Here is a 24,297-nt window from a genome sequence, read left to right on the forward strand (position 1 = left end):
CTGGGAACCAAACCTGGGTCCTCTGCAAAAGCAACCAGTGCTCCTAACCACTGAGCTATCTTTCCAGCCCCTGAATGAGATATTTTAGAACTAGGGATGAAAAGACTGGATGGTCTATTAAGATTAGGGTGGAGCCAAGCTTGTACTTCCCCAGTTGAAGCTGGAGTAAAATCATGGGTGGGACCAGACTCAGGACATAGTTCCAGAGACAGAGTGTTGACAAGACTGATCCATCAGCACAGTACCAGGAGACAGACAGTTCCAAGAGTTAGCTAGGGGAATGAATGTCCTCTGAGTTCAGACCCACTCTTAAAAACTAAATTTAAAAGTTAGGCTATTTGTTCAGGTAATTGTAATGTTGGTGTAGTAACACTGTACTTCTGTTTTTCTCTGTTCTGTGTAAGAATCTTTAGCTGAGCATGTGGACACACACAGAGCAAACTGCATTTCTCAGCATCTCTTGAAGCTAGACATGACCATGGGCTGAGTTCTTGCTAATAAGATATAAAAGGCAGCAGTGTGTGACTTCCAGGTAATGTCCTTTCAGAAAGCGAGGCAGTTTTCAGGGACTGGGGAGATGATTCATTTGGTAAAGTGCTTGTTGGGCAACAATAAAGACTTGAATTTGGATCTCCAGTATCTATGTAAAAGCTGGGTGCAGTAAGCATATCTATAATGCCAGCACTGGGGAAGCAAGGACAGGTAGACTTCTGGAGCTCAGTGGTCAGTCAGACTAGCCAAATCCATGAACTCTAGGTTCAATGAGAGACTCTGTCTCAAAAAACAAGATGGGGAGCAGCTGAAGAAGATATCTAGCATCAATCTTTGACATCCACAATCATGTGCGTGCGCGCGCACACACACACACACACACATACACACACACACAGACATAGACACACACACAGACATAGACACACAGACACAAAGACTGCTCAGTTTTCATTAACTCTGTGCTGTCCATCAGTTGCAGCTCTTTTCACCCTCTCAAGCTCAGAGCCATGCTATCCTCAGAAGATGAAGATATCATCCAAGCCATTGAAGGGGACAGAGACAGATTCCACAAAACTGGCATATAACAGGAGGTGGCTTTTTCATCATGGGAGTCTACTTTTGGGACAAATAGAAGTCTCTTTGGTCCCCTGCACTACAAGAGAGGGTAGAATAAAAATCTTATGAAGATAGCATATCATGGCATATCAAGGTTGGGATAAGCAAGGAATTGCAGAAGACAGATGTGGGGAGGATAAGAAGACAGATGTAGGGAGGATAAGAAGACAGATGTAGGGAGGATGAGAGGCAAAGAATGCATCCATCTATGGGATTTCCAGGTCTATTGCTTGCAATGACGAGAAAGGTAGTCACCAGCCCTGGGAGCCGCCTCAGAGTGTAATGTTGGAGCAGGAGGTAGGTCCAGGTCTAGGCAATTGGCTTTGTGCAGTATACATCAAAGCTGACTTGGATGGAATGCAGTAAGACATCTTGAACTCTAGTCTACATTATGTCAGAGAACTACGGGCAGGGTGGCTTCAACAGCAGACATAAATTTCTCACAGTTTTGCTGTGCAGCAAGTGCAGGGTCAAGACACTGGTCTGCTTGGCTTCTGGTAAGGGTCTTCTTCCTGGCTTGCAGTTGGCTACCTTTTCATCATGTCCTTGGGTGATAGAGGTAGTCCCTCTTCCTTTTCCCATAGTGACATTGATCCCATTATAGGGTCACCTTCATCACTTCATCTAGATGTAATTCCCACTCAAATGCCCCATCACCAAATACTATTACGTTGGGGTTAGTTTTTGTCTTAGTTTGATTCGACTGCCATAATAAGATACTATATAGAATGGGTGTCTTACCAAAAACCATAATTTATTTTTCACAGCTCTGGAGGCTGGAAGTCCAAAGTCCAGACATCAGAGGATTTGGGATCTGGTGAGGGCTGGCTTTCTGGTCCACAGATGTTGTCCTCTGGCTGTGTCCTCATACGAAGGAAGAAGCAAGAAACTCTCAAGAGATCTCTTCTGCAAGGACACTAATTCCATTCATGAGGAGAAGGGTGACTCAATAACCTACCAGAGACTCCATTTTTTAGTATCATCATACTGGGGGTTAGGAGTTCAACATTTGAATTGGAGCAGCATTAGCCAGAGAGTATAACATTTAGTGCATACTAAATCCTCATGGCAGAACTTGATTCAGGAAATCTGAGAATATATTATATCCATCAAGCAAGGAACCAAAGGGTTTGCTTAGAAGTCATTTGAAGAAATTAAACAGAACCAATAAATTTAAGACACATGGTGGATGATTCAGACATTTCTACTCTTGGGTAGAAGCCAATAATGAGGAGAATGGAGGGGAAGCAAGAACAGGAGGGAATGAGGCTGGAGAGATGGTTCAGTGTTAAGAGCACTTGCTGCTCTTCCAGAGGACCCAAGTTTAGTTCCCAGTACCCACATTGGATGGCTCATAACTGCCCATAACTCCAGTCCCAGAGGATCTGACATCCTCTTCTGGCCTCCGTGGGTACCCATACCCATGTGGCAAACACAAACATACACATTAAAAAATAAAAATAGGGGAAAAAAATTCCAGTCCTAGACAGGATGAAGAGGACAAAAGTCACAGTAAGAGACAACCTGAGTTACTTCAGAAATCACAGTTTTTGTTGTCAGAGGATCCAGAGAGAGTTCAAGTTGCTTATAATTATGGGATAAGTGAGTCATTGCTTCAGTACCTTAAAGCCTGAAATAACTGCTCCTATACTCAGGTAGCCAATGATTGTAACTTGATTGATGTGCCTCGAGAGGAAAATGCCCACAAAAATAACACATTTAGATTCTAGGCATAACATCACATATGACAGAATACAAAATAATAGTGAGGTAAGCAGTAATTCATGGAAGAAATAACTGTTTTATATTTGTGCCTGCAAGTGAGTCCCACAGTGAAGATTAGGAAAGCCTGGTCCTTATGCAGACTTGATTGAAATAGCACTAAAGAAAATGCTGACCTTGACACAGTTCTCAGCAACATCTCCAAGGAGGAAGTTAGGGAAGGGTACTTACAGGGTTGGGAATGGGATGGTCATAGGGTGGTTTCAGGACAGAGATTGACAGAATTTGTAAAACTGACAAATGACAAAGGGGTGGAGCTGTCCTTGGTCTTTAGCACATGTATGTCCATGTAGAATTACTGTTAGGAAGTGTTTTGTTTTGTTTTGAGACAGGATCTCTAGTGGAACTGGCCTGGAACCCCCTATGTAGCTGAACTGATCTTGAATTTCTGATCTTTCTTGGAATGAACCACCATGTCCAGTTTATATGGTGTGGGGAACTGAACCCAGGGTCTTATGGGTACTGGGCAAGCATTTTGGTTCACTCTTACCAACTGAGCTACATTCTTAGCGAAGGACGGTTTTATCCTGGAATATATAGGTCTGAATGAACTGTTGTTGAGTTTAGATGGTTTATGCTGCACATCACGGCCTGATATGATTTGTGTTTTCCAAAGCCTTTTGGTTTGCAATCTATGGCTTCCACTTATGTTCTCATCATAGCATCTAGCACGGTGCTTGTGTAGGTACTCAATAAATGTTTGATTGAATTGGCAAGTTAAATATTAAAGAGAAACAAAAAAGGCTAATGGTTTCAAATGTCTACACATGAAAGCATATGGCATTGGGACTTGCTAAAAATGCAGGTTCCTAAGGTCACCCACAGTAGTTTGATTCAGTAGATCTGGAGTTGGGGCAGGTGGTCCAGAAATTGAACTTTTGAGGACTACAAGCATAGCCACATGGTGATAAACAAAATGAGCTTGTGATGTTAACATGTGGAAAAAATAAGACCTCATGGGTATCTTTCAAGACTTGGTGAGATGGGATTGATAACTGATCCCTGGTAATCAAGAGTGCTATCTCCTTTAAAACAAGCCAGCTAATAGAAAAGAGAGCAGAATGAATTGCATATCTCAAAGTACACACCTACAGTAACAAGGTATGCACCTGTGTGTGGTGACACAGTGGTGAGCACCTAACTGAGAATTAAGAGATGGGAAAATTGAAACAAGGTTGCTATGGAAAGCAAATTGACTGCAGTGCTTGGGCATAGTTAAGATTTGGCAGTACATTGTTTTTATTCATAAGAAGATGCCTAAATTTAAGTGCCATATTATGTCTTTTAACTGAGATAAAGTCTCTCTCTCTCTCTCTCTCTCTCTCTCTCTCTCTCTCACACACACACACACACACATACCAAATTAACCATCTAAAAATGAACATTTAGTTTTTTCACAGTGATATGCATTACTACCTATATCTAGCTCACATTTTCAATACCCTATGATAAATGCCTACCCAGTAAGAAGTCCCTTACCACTGACTCCTCTTTGTGGCTCCTGACAACCACCACGGAATGTCTCTATGGATTTACCTGTTCTGAATGTCTCATAAGGATGGGATCATGCGGTATGTGACCTTGGCTGCCTGGTCACATACAAAGTGTGTGACATACCTCACCTAGTGAAGTATTTCCGAGGTTTTCCCACATAGCAGCATGAATCTGCAATTCATTCCCTTTTAGGACTAGTAATGCGCTCCTTAGGGATATGTCACAATTATTTTATTTGTTTATCCATCTAAGAACATTTGGTGTTTTCTGGCTTTCTGGAGCTGCGCATTTGCTTGTGCACTTCTTTTCAGTTCTTTTGGGCATGTATGTAGGAATAGAGTTACTGGGTCAAACGGCAATTCTGTGCTTAATGTTTAAAAGGAATTGACAAGCTATTTCTCAGAGTGGCTGAAACATTTTACATTGAATCAGAAGTAAAGATTCCAATTTCTCACATTAGCACTAACGGCTGTTATTTATGTATTTTTAACTGTATCCATCCTCATGGCGATAACGTGGCCTTTCCCTGTGGCTTTGACTTATCTTTGCTTAACAATTAACAATGAGCATTTTATTTGTTTGATGATCATTTGTATATTTGTCTTCAGAAAAATGTTTATTAAAGTCCTTTTCACCTTTTAAAATTGTTGTTATTGTTATGTTGTAAAAGTTCTTTTTGTGTGTGTCTGTGTGTATAGTACCAGTGATTGACCCATGGAGCTATATTGCCAGTCCTTTTTTTTTTTTTTCATATAGAGATGGGAATTTCACTAAGTTGCTCAGGCTGGCCTTGAACTTCTTCCTGCCTCAGCCTCTCAAGCAGCTGGGATCACAGGCCCCTGGCACCAGGCCTGATGTGCGTGACAATGTGCTAGAGTTACTTATATATTTAGCTCTCATTAGAGTCTAAGCTCTATGAGGGGCAGGGCTTTTTTTTTTAAGGGAGCAAGGATTTGTTCTGCCTATCATGGAGAGAAGAAAGTGTGGTGGTGGAAGTGGGTAGGTATATGTGGTGGGAACCTCAAGTGATATAGTGCTGACCAGGTTGCAGAGAACTAGGCTGGAATGGGGGTGGTGGTGGAAATAGGACATCTTTCAAAGTCTACTTCTGGCAGTTGAGTGGACCCCATGTGAGGGCAGGGATTTTTGTTTAAAAAAAAAAACAGCTTTAAGATACAATTCATATACTATACAATTTACATATTTAAAATGTGCAATTCAAGTTTTGTCCAACCACGGTCACTATCAGGTTTACTTCCATCCCCATACCGTAATCCTATTAACTGTCACTTACCTCTCTCCCTTTCCCCATAGGCAACAAATAATCTTTTTAAAAAAATTCTTTTTTAAAAAAATATTTTATTATTTTTATATTTTTATGGAACCTGGGTCTTCTGTAAGAATATTCAGTGTTCTTAACCACTGAGCCATTTCTCCAGCCCCACAAATAATCTTTTGTCTGTGAAGATTTTACTATGCTGGACATTGCATAAAACTGGAATTATAAAAGATGTAACCTTTTGTGAGTGCTTTCTTTCATTTAGCTTAATCCTTTCAAGGTTAATGTTTCCATATGCATCAGTACTTCACCTTCCAATACTGAATAATATTCCAATGTATGTGCATATTACATTTAGTTACCCACTAACTAGTTAATGGATAAGCAATGTTTCTAGGAACATTCATACATTTTTATGTGGACAGATGTTTTTACATTTTTAGTATATGCCAAGGAGAGGAAAGACTGGGTCATAGGGAAACTCTATGATTAACCTATTAAGAAATTACCAACTGTTTTGCAAAGCTGCTACCACCTTTTATATGCCCACTAGCAATGTCTGAGGTTCCTTCCTGTTTTGTTTTGTTTTTTAAATGCATATGGGTGTATTGCTTGCATACCTGTAAGTGCACCTGTGCTGTGCAATGCCCGCAGAGGTCAGAAAAGGGTGTCAGATCCCCTGGAACTGGAGTTACAGACGGTTGTTAGGTACTATGTGGGTGCTGGGAATTGAACCCTGGTCCTCTGTAAGAGCAGCTAGTGCTCTTGATTTTGATCTTTTTAGAGACAGGGTCTCCCTCTAGTCCCAGCTGGCCTGGAACTCGCTATGTAGATTAGGTTGGCCTTGAACTCACAGAAATCTGCCTGCCTCTGCCTCCTGAGTTCTGGGATTAAAGGTGTGTGCCACCATGCCTGGCTCAAGAGCAGCAAGTGCTTTTAACTACTAAGCCATCTTGCCAGCACCCCAGTTTTCTTAATACTTGTGTTGTTGAACACATTTGCCAACAATCACCCTACCATCTCATTATGCTTATTTTAAAATGGTATCTCAAAATGGCTTTCAATTGCATTTTCCTAATAACTGAGATGCTGAGAACACTCTCCCTCCTGTGTGTGTGAGCACATGCACACTCAGTGTATATGCACGTTCAGTTGTATACAGGTGCACGTGTGTACGTAGTATGTGTATGTGGAGGCTATAGGTTAGTGTTGTGCCCCAGGAGCTTTCTACATTGTTGTTTGAGTCAGGGTCTCTCTCTGGGACCTGGGGCTCACTGATTAGGCAAGGGTGGCCAGCCAGTGAGTTCAGGGATCTGCCTGTCCTCTGGCTACCCAGAGCTGTGTTTACAAGAGATGCTGCCATGCTTGGCTTTTTAATGTGTGTATTAGGGATTGAACTCAGGTCCTCATGCTTGTGCAGCAAGTACTTCACTGACTAAGCCATCTCACCAGCCCCTTTTCATGTGTTTGTTGGCTATTTGTCTACTGATCTGGTGAAATGTTGATTCTCTTCTGGGACCAGGGGTACATGATACCATGGTCATGTTATCGGTTTTTGCCCTCACAGTGAGCTCAATGGTGCTATTTGGACAGCGATGGTTTCAATGTATGTATCTACCCCAAATTCACTCACTGAAACCCTCTTCCTCATGAAAGCATTGGGAGGTGAGACCTTGAAAAGGTTAAGTAAGTCATGAGGGGCAGAGCTCCATACCTGGGATTGGTGCCCTGTGAAAGACTCAAGGGAACTCGCTGAGTCCTCTTTGTCCTGCCTTCTGCCATTAGAAGACATGGAATTTGTTCCTTTTTCACCCTTTTCACCATAGCCATAGGAAGACACATCTGGAAGGCCTGCACCTGATACTAAGTGCCTGACACCTTAGACTTGGACACCCCAGGTCCAGAACTGCAGCAAAGAAGTTTCTGTTCTTTATAAATTGCCAAGTCTATAGTATTTTGTTTCAGCAGCAGAAACAGACTAGGGCATGCTGACTCTACAGACAAGGAAATCCTGCAAAGAGAGGTTAGCAGTGTGCTCCAGCATAAACAGAAGAACCAGTGTTCAAACGTAGGCTGTTGGATTCCAAAATCTGGGGGTGAAACCTTTTTTGCCACACTGCTCTCTGGTTTCAGGGACTGACTGGTCCTGAAGTGTTGATGAAAAAAGCATAGTTAGAATCAGATGGATGTGCCATCTTTGTGTTTTTCCTCTTGCCTGATAAATAGAACTAATTGTAGAGTCTCCTAAAAGTCTTGTATCCAAAGATGTAATGAAGAAAAGCAACCTAATCCTATGGTTCTTGTTCTGACATGTTGATTTATTCAGAGAGTCTGGGTTTCAAGCCTATAGTGCCTGGCTAATTCAAAGGGGACACAAATCTTACAAAGTCTCAAATACCAGCTTTTTAAACCAAACTAATAGCAGCAGGAGACTCAGTATGATGCTCAAGTGCTTCTGGTCTTGGAGGTGGAGAAGAAGGACATGCCCAGAAAAGTGACTGTCTTTAATCTGGGAATAATACAAAGACCAAAGGAAAAACAGAACCCTCCTGTCTGACAGAATCACAGAGCATTTCAAGTTACCCAGTAGTCCGGGACATTGCCTTCATAGATTGTAAGCACAGAGGGAAACCAGGTGGGACCATTCATCTATGGACAGACAGGTCATTTTACAGGCAGCCCATTGGCTCTCAGCACACTGAGGCAGGATAAAAGCTGCGGCCTCTTTTCCTGGTGAAGTCAATCCCTCTTTTATCCATAGCCAAATTCCAGACAAATCACAGTTACCTAACAACTTTGTTATGTGTAAACCCAAAGCTGCATATGCTGGAAGAAATCCAGATGTGGCTTTAGTGGGTGATAAGAGAAGTGTGGGAAAGGTACCCTGTCTTTGGGGTTCACCACTTCTACCCACGTCAATAAATTGAGGCACATTAAAGATGGGAAATTATGGGGACATGGGAAAGGAAAGGAGCCCTTCATTTCAGAGCTGGCCTCTTGCCAGCTGAGAAGAGCTCCAACACAACTAATGACATTTGCTTAAGGCTTTTCTCCTTTCCCAGTTTCTGCACTTTCTGGGCTGGAGAGATGGCTCAGTGGTTAAGAGCAGTGACTGTTCTTGCAGAGGACCTGGTTAGATTCCCAGCACCCACTGGTGGCTAACAACCGTCCATAACTCCAGGTCCAGGGGATCCAACACCCTCTTCTGACCTTTGCAGGCATTGCATGACACAGGTGCACTTACAAACGTGTAGGCAATACACGCATATACATAAAATAAAAAATAATAAGCTGGGCATGTGGCACACGCCTTTAGTCCAGCACTCGGGAGGCAGAGGCAGGCGAATCTCTCTGAGTTCAAGGCCAGCCTGGTCTACATAGTGAGTTCCAGGACAGCTGGGGCTAAAGGGAGAACCTGTCTCAAAAAGACCAATAAATAAATAAATAAATAAAATATTCTTTTAAAACCCTACTCTTTCACCAGAAACCCCATTTATAGGGAAAGACACATCTAAACCCCTTGGATTACCCAAGTAACTCCTGGTTTTACCTTATCAGAATATGATCCCATTCAAGGCACCTCTGGAGTCACTCTGTAATCTCACTTATTAAAAAGAAAGAGGAGAAAAAAAGAAATTTCTTAGCAACCCTTTGAGATGTAGCTTGTAAGTCACCAAAAGAGGATATATGGCTAATGCCAAGACACTTAACTGAGATGCTTCCTTGAGGAGCCTATAGCCACTTGTGTATGTCTTATTCTTTTCCTTAGTCCCTGTGCTTAAAATCTATGTTAAAATTGTCTTCTAATGCATTGTGACTGTCCTTTGAAAAGCCCACACCCATGCTCCAGGGTGTGCCTTATTCGATTTTTTTTCTTTTGGTGGTGCTGGGGTTTGAACCTAGTGTCTTGTAGGCCAGGCAAGGGCTCTACCCCTAAGCTACACCTCCAGCCTGCTACCTTTCTATTCTTCATAAACTCCAACTCTACCTCACATTGACTGGTCCTGAAATTCTTTTCTGCTGCAAAGTCAAGAATCCAGCTTTACATGAATTGGGTGGGATCCCTAAAAGATTATAGGAATGCCTTAGACTGCTGCAGGTGACAGCATGAAAGTATGCTATCCTGACAGGACTGACAAAATGACCCCTCATGAAGAGCTGGTCAGTTTCTGATTCATGAATGCTGTCTGACTTTCTGTTAGAGATGGTGTTGAGTAATCAAAGGTAGAGTTTTTACACTGCAGATCAGGAGGTCAGGTAGGGCAGGAGTTTCTGTGGAGACATCATTAAAAGTTAGGTCTGGCAGAGAACATGGAAGCCAGCTGGATGAGGGAGGGAGGCCTTTGCTCCAGGAGCTCCTGGTTGCAAGTGACAGAGATCTGAACTATAAAGAGGCATTCTGCAAAGGCAGGGGCCAGACCGGGAATGACTGGATCCAGAAAGAAGAGAGCCATCCAGGCACAGCCTGGATGTTCCCTGTGTGGAAACCTCTTTTCTCCCACTAGGTTGATCTATTGCTCATTATCTGTGAACTCTAGCCATCTCCTCAGGGGGTGCAATAGTTACTTTTCTCACTGCTGTGATAAAATACCCTGACAAAAGCATCTTAAGAAAGGAAAGGTTTATTGTGGCTACAGTTTGCAGGTCCAGGGCATCATAGTAGGTCATCAAGATGACAGGAACTTGAAGCAGCTGGCTACACTATGCCCACAGCAAGGAAGAAGAGAGTCATGAGTGCTAGTGCTCAGCTCATTGTCTCCTTTTTTACAATCCAGGATCTTAGCCCAGGGAATGGTGCCACCCACAGTGACAGGTCTTAATCCCCAAGCATCCCAGAGGCTTATCTGTCAGCTGATTCTAGACCTCATCAAGTTGACAGTTGGGATTGACCGTCACAGGGCCATGTCATCTTTCACCTCTCATCACTCATCTTCCTTACTGGATCACACCCAGAGTCTTGGCCAGTCAAGTCCAAACTTCAGAACAAATTAGAAGAAGGTGACCTATTTGGAAGTATAGTGCCATGTTTTAAGCTGTAAAGAAAACATGGCTTCCCACCTAAGGCTCAGGTTTGGTGAGCAGAGTCCAAGTGGGATTTCAACCCACCTGTTTCCCTTAGCTTGTACTTCTTTGTGTAGTGCCCAGACTGTACAACTGAACACAGAAGCTAAGCCACAGCCCCTATTACATGCACTCAGAAAAATTGCATACTTTTTTTCAATGCCTATTAAGATAATAGTTTCATTTACATGATATTTAAGGACTGTCTTTCTGCAAGCTCATAAGCTCTGTAAAGACACCAGGTGGAATTGTTTGTTGTTCCTAGAGCCCAGTGCAGTGTCTGGCACCTCAAAGACCCTTGATAAATAATAGTTGTTTCATGGATGAATAAATGAATGAATGCAGGAGCAAATGAATGTTTGTGTCAGCGATTTCCCCATTACTGGCCTTTCCATGAGGCAGGCAGCTATAAGCCCATAGGCAAAGAACACTGCTTCACTTCACCTTAACTGGTTGTTTTTGGGGGGGGGGGGTCTTTTTTGAGACAGGGTCTCCCTGTAGCACCAGCTGTCCTGGAACTCACTATGTAGACCAGGCTGGCCTTGAACTCACAGAGATCCGCTTGCCTCTGCCTCCCAAATGCTGGGATCAAAGGTGTGTGCCACCACGCCCGGCTACCTTAACTGTTTTAAAGTTCCAGGACAGGATATCAATAAGCCTTGCTGAGGTCACATGCTCCCTGGAGTTTGGAGTGGGGGAACCTCCCTGACTGGCAGCTGTATCATGGCTTTGTTTGAGAAATGTTGGGTTGCCACAGTCCCCGCAAAGAAGAAGGAGCCCTTTCTTTCCTAGTAAAAGATGGGGAGGGTTAAACAGAAACAACTCTGGTGTCCCTCAACTGCCCTTCCACAAGCAGCCTTGGAAGCTTCTGGGTCTTTGCTTCCTCATCTATGAAGCAGGTTAGGGTGCTGGTTCTCCACTCCCCCCCCCATGAGTGGTAATTTTTTTCTTTTTTTTATTATTTTTATTTTATGTGTATGCATGTATTGCCTGCATGTAGGTAAGTTGCACCCCTGTAGTGCACTGCCCGTGGAGGACAGGAGAGGCTGTCAGATCCCCTGGGACTGGAGTTATGGACAGTTGTTAGCTGCCATGTGGGTGCTGGGATTCGAACCTGGGTCTTCTGCAAGAACAACCAGTGTTCTTAACCGCTGAGCCATCTCTCCAGCCCCCAGAGTGGTAATTTCTTACCTCATCTCCATTTTTCCTTGACTTAGTTTACCCAAGAACAGCAAGCCTGTCATCCATGAGGGTCTGAAGAGATGAGACATTGGATAGGTAAGTTTTGACAAAAGCAAATCCACCAAAACAGCCTTCAGCAGAGCAGTTTGTAGCAGGAAGTTGGGGTGTGTTGAGGCAGCCTTCTAACCTAAAACCAAATACCAGAGATGATTCAGAACAAAGGTTTTATTTGGCTCCTGGTTCAGAGATTCCAGCTGATGATTGGTTGGCTGTCTGTCATGTTGGGCCTGAGGTGAAGAGGCACATAATGGTAGGAGCTCATGGCTGGACTAAACCACTTATGTCACAAGCCAGGGATGGAAAAAGGAGAGGGGAGATTCAAGTTCTGTAGTTCTCTACCACCAACAATCCAGGAACTTCCTGAGCAGGCTCTAGTTCCCCAAGCTTTCACCACCTCAGAGCAGCTTCAAGCAGAGGTCCAAGCCTTTATCATAGGTCTAGGGGCAGGAAGTCATTCCAGATCCAAACGATAGCAGGGAGACTCAGGCAGCAGGAAGGAAGAATTGTCAAGTGTCTCCATCTTGTGATGTTAAACTGCATAAAGCATGCTACACATGGACCTGGCCCCAAGCCCTTCTCAGGATCATTAAGATGCAACAACTTGGCTCTTCCTGTTCTTTTTTTTTTGAGACAGGGTCTCCAGGTAGTGAGTGACAACTGGCCTGGATTTGCTATGGAGACCAGGCTGACCTCAAACTCACAGAGATCCCCGAGTGCTCGTATTAAAGGTGTGTACCACCACACCTACTTCCTGTTACAATTCTCCAAGCTACTTTTTGTGGCTTTCCTCCAGGCTATTGTTCAAACTCATTTTAATCCTCTTCAACCTCTCAGCACAATTAGGGAACATCAAAGCTTGCCTTCACTCTAAAGCTTGCCTTCACTCTAAGGATAGGTCAGCCGTGGGAACCATGTTGGGACAGCATCCACTAGGGCCAACAGCAGCCTGGAACAGAGGCTAGAAAGGGGAGAAGCTCACAAAGGGACTGAGGGAGGATGGGAGCAAGGTGGTCCAGTGGCCACCCTTTAGGCTGGCTTGCCTGAGACAACAGTGCTGCTTTGGGCTGGCTATTACATTTCCCAATATGTGGTCCTGCTTCTGAATCTTCTCATCTGTTTAACAAGGAAGGGAGGAAAATCCCCTTCCCTGAACCTGAGACTGGGATTTTTGTGGACACTTACGATGAGTCGAGGATTGTGCTCAGTGTTGACTGCCTACTAGGGCTAGAACAACAGACTCAGCTCCACATTCAAGGGTTTGAGTGTTTGTTGGGAGTGAGCAGTCCTCCCTAAAATCGAAACTGAAAAATAATAAAGCACAGTTAAAAGTGCAGATCTCCGCTGGGCATGGTGGCACACGCCTTTAATCCCAGCACTTGGGAGGCAGAGGCAGGTGGATCTCTGTGAGTTCAAGGCCAGCCTGGTCTACATAGTGAGTTCCAGGACAGCTGGGGCTACAAGGAGACCCTGTCTCAAAAAGACAAAAAAAAAAAATGTGCGGATCTGAGGCAAGCCTGCTGGGTTTCATTCTCCCAGCTCCACACAAGTTGCTGTGTGACTTTGGGCAAAGTTACTTTACCTTTCTGTTGTTCAGCCTCCTCAACAGTAAAATGGGTTTTACAAAAGTACCCATTTCTTAGGATTGTTGGGAGGCCTGAATGAGTTAACATGAGGGTTCAGAACAGTACCTGGTACAAAGCAAACAGACAACTGATAATATTTCTATTCTATAATCAGTTATCTGTGGGCTTGGAAGCTAAAGTTATGGTATGTGAATGGAAATTTTGAATAGACTAAGGTTGTGGTCTTAGAACTCTGGAGCCAGGCAAAGTGACTGAGATAAAGAAATATGGAATATAACACAAGCAGGGGTGGGGTGAGGGTGGGTTCAAGGCAGGACTTTCAGGATAAGTGACTAAAACTATAAAACTATAGGGTAGGGACAGATCAGCTGGGAGGTTTGAGCACAAGGGGAGTGACTCTTTTCTGAGGGACCTAGAAATGAGGGAGAGGAAAGCAATTCGATAACAGAGAAGGCAACAAGTACTATGGATGGGGATACAGAACCCAGATGGGGCGGCATCAGAAAAAGTCGTGCAGGCTAGGGATGAGGCTGAAACTGGGAGAAAAACCTAGAACGCGATGAAATCTGTTCTTGGCATTTCTGCACCAAAGAGCATGTGGTCTCTTCCCCCTGTCCAGTATCTTCACACCAAAGGCGCTGGTCTGAGTTCCCCAGCCCTGCTCCCCAGCTTGGAACTACTCCTGTCATCCAGCCAGCTCTCCAAAAAATTCCCATTATTTGAGCACAGGTCTAGATGCCAGGCAGACTTAAGAGGAAAGCTAACAGAATGGAACTAATCTCACCTTGACTAAATTAAAGATAGCCACTGCCTGTCACCTACAGCCTCTGGATTTTAAGAAGGAAATAACTTGTTGGCTGGAGTGAACCTCTGATCTAGGCATTCTTAATGGAGGGGGTAGTGAGGTGGGCCTAGCTGTTTCAGGCCTTTGATAGAGGATCATCATTTTTCAATGGCTCTTAAAGGGTTCTGAGACCCCCCCAAATCTTAAGGACATTGCTCTAACCTATCTCAGCCAAGGCAGGAGAATAAAGTAAGATGTAAACATCCGGGTTAGCTGAATGAAATGGTTTTCCAGCAGGTGAGCCTGAGCATGAACATGTTTTGTGTGTGCATGAGCATGCCTACATTTTACATATGAGTGTATATGATTCCACATTCTTTTTCAGTTTTGGAACCACAGATGTTTCTTGTGTGGATTCCTTAATTTTCTCCCACCAACATGGCCCCCCACAGTAGGCAGCTTCAATTGGGGGCTGATGGTTTATTTGGAGGCATCTGGAGGCTGAGGGAGCAGCGGCCTGATTGTAGGTGGATTGGAATCTGCTGGGTCACAGGGTTTTGGCATCCTGAATGCTCTTCCTTTCTACAACAGGAAGTTCTTACTCCCATAGCATGTTATCAACCAAGGAAATGAGCATATATTTTCCACAGCTCCTGCCCTTCTCTTCCCTCCCCCTTTTCCTCCTGCTGTCTGCTTTCTCCATCCACTCTCCCAGAATGCTTCATTCTACCATAATGAGATGCTCGGCTGCCGTGCAGCCACTGAGGTCTAGAGATGGATGGGGTCTCCTACCGCCCTGAGAGAGATGTTAAAAAGATATTATATTCAGGAAAGCAGGCTAGAGGAGGCAGGAGAAATGGGGAACCCCACAACACACAGAAGCCACTGTCCAGGGAAAATGGTTATTCTTTCCAGAGTAATAGAAGACATGCTATATTTACGAAGTCGCCACAAAGGTCAGGCACTGTTTAGACTGAATGGGAAAGTTATGCCTTCTGAGACTGAATTAAATGCAACATCATTAGAACTTGATAAGCTCAATGTAGAAGAAGGTACAAAAAACTCAGTTCAGAGAACATGTGGTAAGGAATGAATACATTTTTTATTCAAACCCGGTTAATTCTTGGGCAGGTGTAATCTCTGCAAAATGAAAGGCTCTGGGTAGAAAGGAAACAGCCACTTTAAGCATCCCATGTCTGTGCTAGAGGAAAAAAAGATTAGTAAAAAGGCGTATTAAGGGGCTGGAGAGATGGCTCATAGGTTAAGAGCACTGGCTGTTCTTGCAGAGGACCTGGGTTTGATTCCCAGCACCTACATTGGTGGCTAATAACCACAGGAAACACCAGTTCCAGGGGATCCACGGCCCTCTTCTCACCTCCACGAGCATTTCATGGCATGGGTGCGCTTACATACATGCTAGCAATACACTCATACACATAAAATAAAAATAATAAAACATTTTTTAAAAAGATGTATTACAGCTTTCCTGATAGGTGCATGTTCAGAAATTTTGAAAATTAGAAATATTTTTTAAAATAAATGAAAATTCCTTTATCTCTACCAAGGGGAAAAATAAAATTAAAATTGAAACACTGGTGTTGTCGAATTGGAAAATTCTTAGCTTTGTTAAGGGATTCTCAAAATGACTGTTTCATCAAGAAAGAAAATTTAAAAGCATAGAGTCATTTCCAGTGGAAATTGTGCCTGAGCTGGAAAATAGTCATCTCACAACCTCACTTTTGTTCAGTAGGAAGCATGAAGGTGTCATGTAATTGGAGGACCTGCACTCCTTCCTGTTTCCTGCTTGTAGTCTTACAAATGCTGTTATACATTTAACCCATTTATCCACATTATTCATTCCTTGAAGATACTATTCCTATTTTTGTAGACAAAGGAACTGAAGCTCAAATTGGCTTATTTTTTTCTTTGAGACAGGGCCTTCTATATAGTGTAGGTTGACCTTGAACTTGCCATCCTCCTGCCTCAGCCTCCCAAGTACCACTTTACCTGGCCCTCAGATACATTTATGCCTTCATTCGATGATTTTAAATGGTAGGGTCTGTCTTAATCCAGGCTGACTCACAGGCAGTACTTAGGGTCATTTACCTTCACCTCCAGCACAGCAGATTAAAAATGTTTTAAATGGGGCTAGGGAAGTGACTCAGTCAGTAAAGTGCTTGCTGCACAAGCATGAGGGCCTGAGTTTGGATTTCCAGCACTTATGTGAAAAGCTGGGTGCATCAGCTGGTAGCACTGTAATCCCAGTGCTAGGAGGGCAGAGACAGAAAGAGCCCTGAGGCTCACTGGCCAGCTAGTCTAGAATTGGTGAGCTCCATGTTCAGTGACAGACCCTGTCTCAAAAATATATGGTGAAGGGAGGGATCGTTAAGAGCACTGGCTGCTCTTAAGAGGACCCGGGTTCAGTTCCCAGCAGGACTAATGACCATTCCTAACTCTAGTTCCAGGGGATCTGACGCCCTCTTCTGGCCTCCATGGGTATTGCATGCATGGGTGCACTTACAGACAAAACACTCATACATATAAATTTAAAAAATCAATTAAAAATATGGTGGAGCACTATTGAGGAAGGCACCCAACATCAACCTCTGGCCTCTACATGTGCACATGCATACACACACACACACACACACACACACACACACACTGTTTGATGTTAGTAACTGTGACTCTTAAGGAAGGCTAATTACCTCAAAATAAAAGGAAGAGAAGTTATTGATTATGGGAATACAGTATGTGTCTCTATTCATGTACACTCTTCTAGAATTTACTTCTATTTACTTTTCAGACATCATCTTTCTATTTTTACAAGACTTATCTATATCTGTGTGGATTCCCAGTATCAGTTTTTAAGCTGATTGGGTACATAACCTTTTCTTCTCTAATTTCTTACATTTTCATTTCACAGTAGGCTTGTTTTACATTGGTACCAGGTCCCAATGAGAATGCTTCTGTATCCCTATCTCTATGTTCATAGAAAACTCTAGAAAGCAAGGAATTAAACATAGTGACTGTGCAGTCAAGGACCAGCGTAGGAAAAAAGAAAGGAGTGGCATGAGAAGCAGGGTGTGGCAGAATGGTGTGGTGCTGAGGGGTGCTGTGGTGATGCCAGCAACCTCAGATCTGCTTGGGGACATTCATTGGGCATGACTGTGTGCCAGGCACTTCCAGATTCAGAGTCCACAGTGATAACCATTAGTACAGGCTGGGACCACTTCGCACCAGGTACTACAAGCAAAAAGAAAATAGAAAAAAATAGAGCCTATTCTTTTCACTATTTTGAGAAAATGGCAAAAGTGCTCTCCAAGCTAAAATGTCCAATGAATAGTTGGTTCAAGAAGGTTCCTGTCAATTTTTTAAAATTTAAGAATATTTTTATTTTATTTTATTTTTGAGACAGGGTCTCCCTGTAGCTCCAGTTGGCCTGGAACTCACTAGGTAGACCAGGCTGGCCTTGAACTCACAGAGATCCACCTGTCTTTGCCTCCCAAGTGCTGGGACTACAGGCATGTGCCACCATGCCCGGCTCTTTCATTTTATTTTAAAAATAATTTATTGAGGATTTCTTACAGGGATAGAAGCATATAAGTAAGGTGTTTTGATCAAATCCATGCCCACTCCCTCCCCTCCAACTCCTCCCACATCTCCCCATCACTTTTTTCTGAAGTTCCTGTCAATTTTATGTGTTAATCAAAAAAATTGTATTTGGGGAACATAGCATAAATTGGCAAAAGTGCTTCTTAAGCTAAAATGTCTAGTGAATAGCTGATTCAAGAAGATTCCAGTCAATCCTATGTGTTAATTTTTTTAAATGTTGTATTCGGGGGACATATTATAAGGATTTATTATTTAATTTTTGTGTGTGCATGGGGTATGTGCATGTGAGTACAGGTGTCCTCAGAGGGCCAGAGGCTTCAGATCCCCTGGAGCTGGAGTTACAGGTGGCTGTGAGTGGTCCAATATGGATTCTGGTGACCTAACTCCAGTCCTCTGCAAGAGCAGTATACACTCTTAACGGCTGAGCTATCTCTATTTTGAGGATATAGTACACATCCAATGGTATCTGGTAAGAAAATGGGAATGCCATTAAATTGAATTCTAAGTCCATGTTCCAGTAACATATCAATTCTATAAAGTTATCTGTTCTATGAAAACAGGCTGCGGCTGGGCGTGGTGGCGCACGCCTTTAATCCCAGCACTTGGGAGGCAGAGGCATGTGGATCTGTGTGAGTTCAAGGCCAGTCTGGTCTACATAATGAGTTCTAGGACAGCTGGGGCTACAAGGAGACCATCTCAAAAAGACCAAAACAAACAACAAACAATCAAACAAACAAACAAAACCCAGGTTGCTTCCTTGTGTTTAAGTTTTAGTTTTCTGACCTTGGTGATGAGAAAGATGGGCAGGGAGAACAGAAGCTGATAAAGGAAAAGTATAGTAAAGGACGACAGACCCAGTGTGAGGCATGAATGTCCTTGTTGGTACAATGAGGAAAATGTCTACCTCCATCTCCTTCCACCAACCTGGTCGTTGGGCTAGATCCAACTACTGAGAAGTGAAACCAATTTTTTTTTTAACCTTACAGCATCTGGTGAATGACTACTTGTAAGACTGTTCTATATCTCTCCTTATATCTATCTATCTATCTATCTATCTATCTATCTATCTATCTATCTATATATCTATCTATCTATCTATCATCTATCAATCATCTATCATCTATCTATTTATGAATGAACATATGTTACAGTGACATATGTTTGACATGAGAAGCTTAAGAGATAAGCTGGGTCCCAACAACAAGGCCTCACTGGTTAGAAGGTAGATTCCAGTAAGACTGAGGAGGCTGCTCCTTCTCAGACAATATATCAAAGCAGAAAAAGTTTTACATTTGGCAGATCCTTCTTGGGTACCCTGATAGACAATCTCATTAAGAATTTACCATCAAGTAGATTTGCTGTTGAAATAAGATAAAAAATGCAAAATAAAGATGTAGTAATCTGGAAGTAATTTTTCAAACCCATCCTTCCCATTTATATAATACATATCCTCATATATATATATATATATATATATATATATAGGATATACACATATATAGGATATTTATGTGTTTATCTATAAAGACACCTGAAAGCCTAGAAGTTCTTTGCAGTAAGAGACCACCTCTTCCGTATCTTAGTTTAAAAGTACATTTAAGTGCATATTGCATCCTGACAGACAAATTTCTGAGGCAGACTGAGTATATATCAATCTGATTGACAAGAAAAGGAGCTAAAGTCCAGCAAGGGATGTGATACCCAGGGAGTCAGGCTACTTCAGGGACCCTAGTTACTGAAGTTTTCTTAGTCCCAGGTAACTTATTTGTAAACTGGGTGCATTGGTAACTTTTCTGGTTGCTGTGACAAAATTCTTGGCAAAAAGCAGCTCAGTGAAAGAAGGGTTTATTTTGGCGCATGGTTTGAGAGAATGGTCCATGATGGTGGGGAGGCATGGTGGCAGGAGTGTGAGGCAGCTGATCGCATTGCACCTGCAGTCAGGAGTCAGAGAAGTCAATGCTGGTGCTCATCAGGGGTTGGTTCTTTTTCTCCCCCTTTTTATTCAGTGGGGGACCCCAGCCCAGGAGATGGTGTTTCTCTGGAAACACCCTCACAGAGACTGTCAGAGGCGTGTCTCCTAGGTGACTCTAAATTCAGGCAAGCCACAATCAAGATTGACCATCAAATTGAGGGTGATTTAATACCCCATTGGGTGGTTGTGGTGTTAGGTTGGCTAATTTGCAAGTAAGGCACAAACAGTGCCCTATCACATGTGAGGACTGAAAAAGTCACTTAGAGTCAGCAAACTGTCAGCTGGCTATGCATTTGAGGAAGTTAACTGTCTTGTCCTCTAGGGATACATTTAAATTTTTATTCATTTTCATTTTCATATCCTGGAAACCCGCTTAGCCTGACTTTGGATAACTACAGGAGTTCCACACACTCACTCTGTAATCAAACGCTGCATTAACTCCTTCCTCCTTGCTATCCTTTATTCTTTTCTCAATCTTACCTGGGAAACACATCTTTCTAAGCAGGTCCAATTTTATTTCCAGTCTCCAGGGCTATGTTAGTTTCCATTCTTCACCCCAAACATAGCACACACAGAAAAAGCATAGATAGTGGGATTTGTGAAATTAGGGGGAAAGTTTAAGATCGAAAAGACGTCTATTTTTTCCTTTTACTAGAGTTTTCCATGTCAAATTCTCATCTAGGCTTAAGGTATTAAAAAATCTATCTTATTAAAATTAATATTATATAATCTATAAAGTACGGATCAACCAATTAAATAAGGAATTGGTTAACACTAAGTAACTTGCCTTAATATAACATTAAGTCAGTAACCACATGAAATGAAGAGGCATAACTCTATCCCCAAATATCTTTGCCCATCCTAAAGACACTAATTGTCCCAAGATGCTCAATTATTTTTATTATCACCCCCCAGGATTTGAATATAAAAGCAGTAAAAATCTCTACAGAGATCTCATTATTTGGAAATGTTACCAAATGAGAAGAGACTGAAATAGCATATTATATATTGAAAGATTCTTTACTGAATTCTATGAGGCCATATTTCAAACATGAAGCATAGAAGTTGCATTGAAAATTTCTAAACATTAATTTTTTTGTGTATGAGGGTATTGTCTGCATGTGTGTAAGTGCACCCATGTTGTGCAATGCCCATGGAGGTCAGAAGAGAGCACTGGATCCCCTGGAACTGGACTTAATGGATGTTTGTTAGCCACCATGTGGGTGCTGGGATTTAAACCTGGGTCCTCTGCAAGAGCAGCTAGTGCTCTTAACCACTGAGCCATTTCTGCAGCCCATGGAACATTTTAAATAGGGAGAGTATAAGTACCCATATTTGGAACTTGAGGTTTTGACATCTGACCTATGTGATGTTGGGAAGATGTGGACAAGAAGTTGGGAAACTTGAGTTTTCAATTACTGCTTTGCTATTACTTAACCAGATGACTTAGAATGGATAGTTAACTCCTTTGAACTTTAAAGTCTCATAGTCTTAAAATGAGGAAGTAGGACTTGATAATCTCCAAGCTTCCTTCCAGATATAGAATTTCCCATTAGTTAACATTCACTTCACTTTTAGGAATAGTGAATCACTGGCCAGGACTGGAAGTCACTGTGCCAGGTGCTAGGGAAATGAAAGCATAAATATAACAAGTTTCCTGAACACAAAGGTTTATAATTTTGTGTATTGTTAAAATGCCTGGGCAGTGTCCACACTGCACCGTGTAATTATTTTATTACAACTTTTATTATTCATGAGATGTGGGGCAGAGAGGCCCAGCTGACTAACAGTGTTGCCTGTCAACTGTCAGGCTACAGCTGACTTACTACAGTGATCTGGGGAATTTACTCTGAAGTCTGTATTTTACTTGAAAATTATCAGACTTTCATTCTTACTGGAATGAAAGCTGAGAAACAACAAAGATGGGGAATTAGGTCCATTTTTATGGATACCATGCAAGTGTCAAGGAAGTGCTGAGGGTTAAGGGGAAAGCAGATGGCTGATAGGTTCTTTAGACTTAATCAAGAAATTATAATGTTTGCTACCAAAAAAACCAATATAGCAAATTAGTAGCCTGAGCCAAGAAGCAAGTCCTGTTCTGCAAGAAACAATATGGGAAACAAAACCCAAACGCAAATATTTACATCTGCAAAATATTAGTAAGTTTATATAGCTCTTGATTCTCTAGAATCTTCAGGCTGAAAACACAAGAGTACCATTTTACCTGCTCAGAGTAAGCGCTTTCTTACAGGAATCCCCCATCTTGGAGTAACCACCCTTTTCTATGGGGCTTAGCTTAGATGCTGTCCTGTTGATGGGGACCCAGAGGAATGTTCTATGAAGGATTGTTGTCTTAAGAAGGAACCTGTTGTAACTTCAGGTGCAAGTCTGAGATTTTGCAATACGACGAAGTGATTCATAAGGGTTTGAATAATATGACAAATTGTAAGGATGTAATTTATTACAGAAAAACGGGCGATCAAGAGGTATGAGCACCTTACAACTAAGTGATGTGGGCCACATGGACGTTCAGATATCTTGATTTTAGTTTAATATCGATGTCCTGATTTGAAACCGAATTTCAGATTTCCGCAGCCCAAAAGCCTAGGCTGTAGAATTCTTAAGCCTAACATCTGACCGTTTAGTCATCTGTCAATTGGCTGTGTCATCCACTCTCTTGTGGCTGGATCTGCAGAATGTTCAGGCAGTAGTTGGGGGTGGGGTGGGAGCACAGCCATGGGAAGTAGGGACAAGGCGTGTGTCCTTGGGGTGGGGGCGGGGCAGTCCTCCGAGTACATCTCGAAGGATTATTCCATTACCTTAATGTGAGGAGTCTGAAGAGCTGGTGTTCAAACATTGGAAAAAAAATAGGGCAATTCATAAAAAAAAAAAAAAAGGTGCAAAATTTTGATTTAGGAAACTTAAAGGGTCAGAAGAACTGATCTCCCTTTGCCAAACAGTGGTTCCTTTTCTGGCGGGTTTCTTGGCATCGGTGGCTTGGGATTTCTCTGACTAGCAGGGTAGCGGTCTCCCCGGGGCTTGCCCACAAGTCAGTCTGACCCGGGAGCCCAGCGTGGCCCTGGGTTTTGCGAACGCTGCCGAGGGATAATGCTTGGAGCATTGAAACCTTTGGTACAGCCAAGGCGTCACGAAGGGGTAAAGAGCTGTGCTGGCTCTGGAAAAGCGCATTTCCAAAGTTGGGGATGGAGAGCTCATGAAAGAAAAGGGAGGGTTTGCTCTATACAGAGGCGCGACGATTTTTTTCCAGTTCCCTGCGGTAGGAAACCGCTGGCAAGGAAAGTTGCAGTCGGGCTCGGCGCGGGCTGGGACCTCAATGGAGGCTGCGGGACCCTGTGACCCAAGGCGCGGGCGCGGGGCCGGCTGACACCCTTCCTCCGAGCCCCGGGATCCAGGCAGCCCTGAGTGCGGCTACAGGGACCACTTTGGGTGCTTTGTTTCAGACGCTGACCAGGGGATCCCGGTGGATCTGGAGCTTCACCAATCCCGCCCGCCATAGGGCGGGGCTTCAGGGTCAAGGTGGACCCATTCCCCAGCCTCGCCCCTCCACGCGCTTTCGGACCCCCAGGGATGACTGACAGCAGCGGTGTCCAATGTGCGTCTGTAGAGCGTGGCCTCCTCCTCCAGGGGTGGAATGGAGACAAGGAGCCGGGGCCAATGGCATTGCGCATGGGGGTGGGGCCTCCTAGCCAGCTCCCGAGCCCCGCTATCGGCACTGCTTTGGTCAAATGAGAGCCGAAGAGGGGCGGTCCCTCGACCGAGGTCCAGCCAATGAAGAGGGCGGGATGGGCGAGCCCAAAGTGGCCAGCGGCTGGTCCTCTGCTCGGAGCTGAGGTGCAGAGAGCCGGTGGGGGGACCGCGAGGCGAGCGCGGGAGCCCGGGCGGCGAGCGGGGTGTGAGCTGCCCGAAAATGCACTCGGATGCCGCAGCTGTCAGTGAGTAGCGCGGAGCCGGGAGGAGGGGCGGGGGCGGGAGGTGGCTGCTGCCGTTCCCGTCCCGTTCCTGCTGTCCAGTGCCGCGATGGCCCGGGAGCTGTTAGTCCAGAGCCGCTGGTCCGGGATAGCCTTTCCCCTCCCGGGACCCGGCTGGCCTCAGGCCGCGGACGGCTGCGGCGGGGGCGGCGCGGGGGAAGGGGCCGGCCCCGGAGGAGGGGGTGGGGACTGGCAGGTTTTCCTTGGTGGGGGAAGGGGGGAGGGACGTGCCCTGCAGGCCGGGACCCAAGTGTCTGGTGCATGGAGGTGGAGACTACGGCCCCGGCCCGGGGGTGGCACAGGAGGCGGGGGAGCGTGCCTGTGATCCGGGTACAGGGTGAGTCTAGCGGGGGCCGGAGCGGTGCGGGCGGCCTGGTGGAAGGCGG

The 24,297-nt window shown here is 43.9% G+C and overlaps 1 protein-coding gene across 3 annotated transcripts in view; it reads left to right on the forward strand.

Moving 5' to 3' along the window:
* Positions 1 to 23,735: 23,735 nt before the first annotated feature.
* The window catches only part of Dcun1d4 (defective in cullin neddylation 1 domain containing 4), a 73,493-nt gene continuing 72,931 nt past the window's right edge, over positions 23,736 to 24,297 (forward strand). For 2 of the 3 annotated variants that reach the window (XM_008851562.3, XM_008851563.3), the window contains exon 1: positions 23,736 to 23,875. In XM_008851562.3, the coding sequence (XP_008849784.1) occupies positions 23,851 to 23,875 (25 nt within the window). In that variant the 5' untranslated portion in view covers positions 23,736 to 23,850. Of the gene's footprint in view, positions 23,876 to 24,156; positions 24,249 to 24,297 lie in introns of those variants that run through there. The other variant, XM_029555217.1, reaches the window with a different exon arrangement.

The sequence above is a fragment of the Nannospalax galili genome, unplaced genomic scaffold, assembly GCF_000622305.1.
Source record: "Nannospalax galili isolate Female #2095 unplaced genomic scaffold, S.galili_v1.0 scaffold1586, whole genome shotgun sequence".
NCBI classification, from domain to species: Eukaryota; Metazoa; Chordata; class Mammalia; order Rodentia; family Spalacidae; genus Nannospalax; species Nannospalax galili.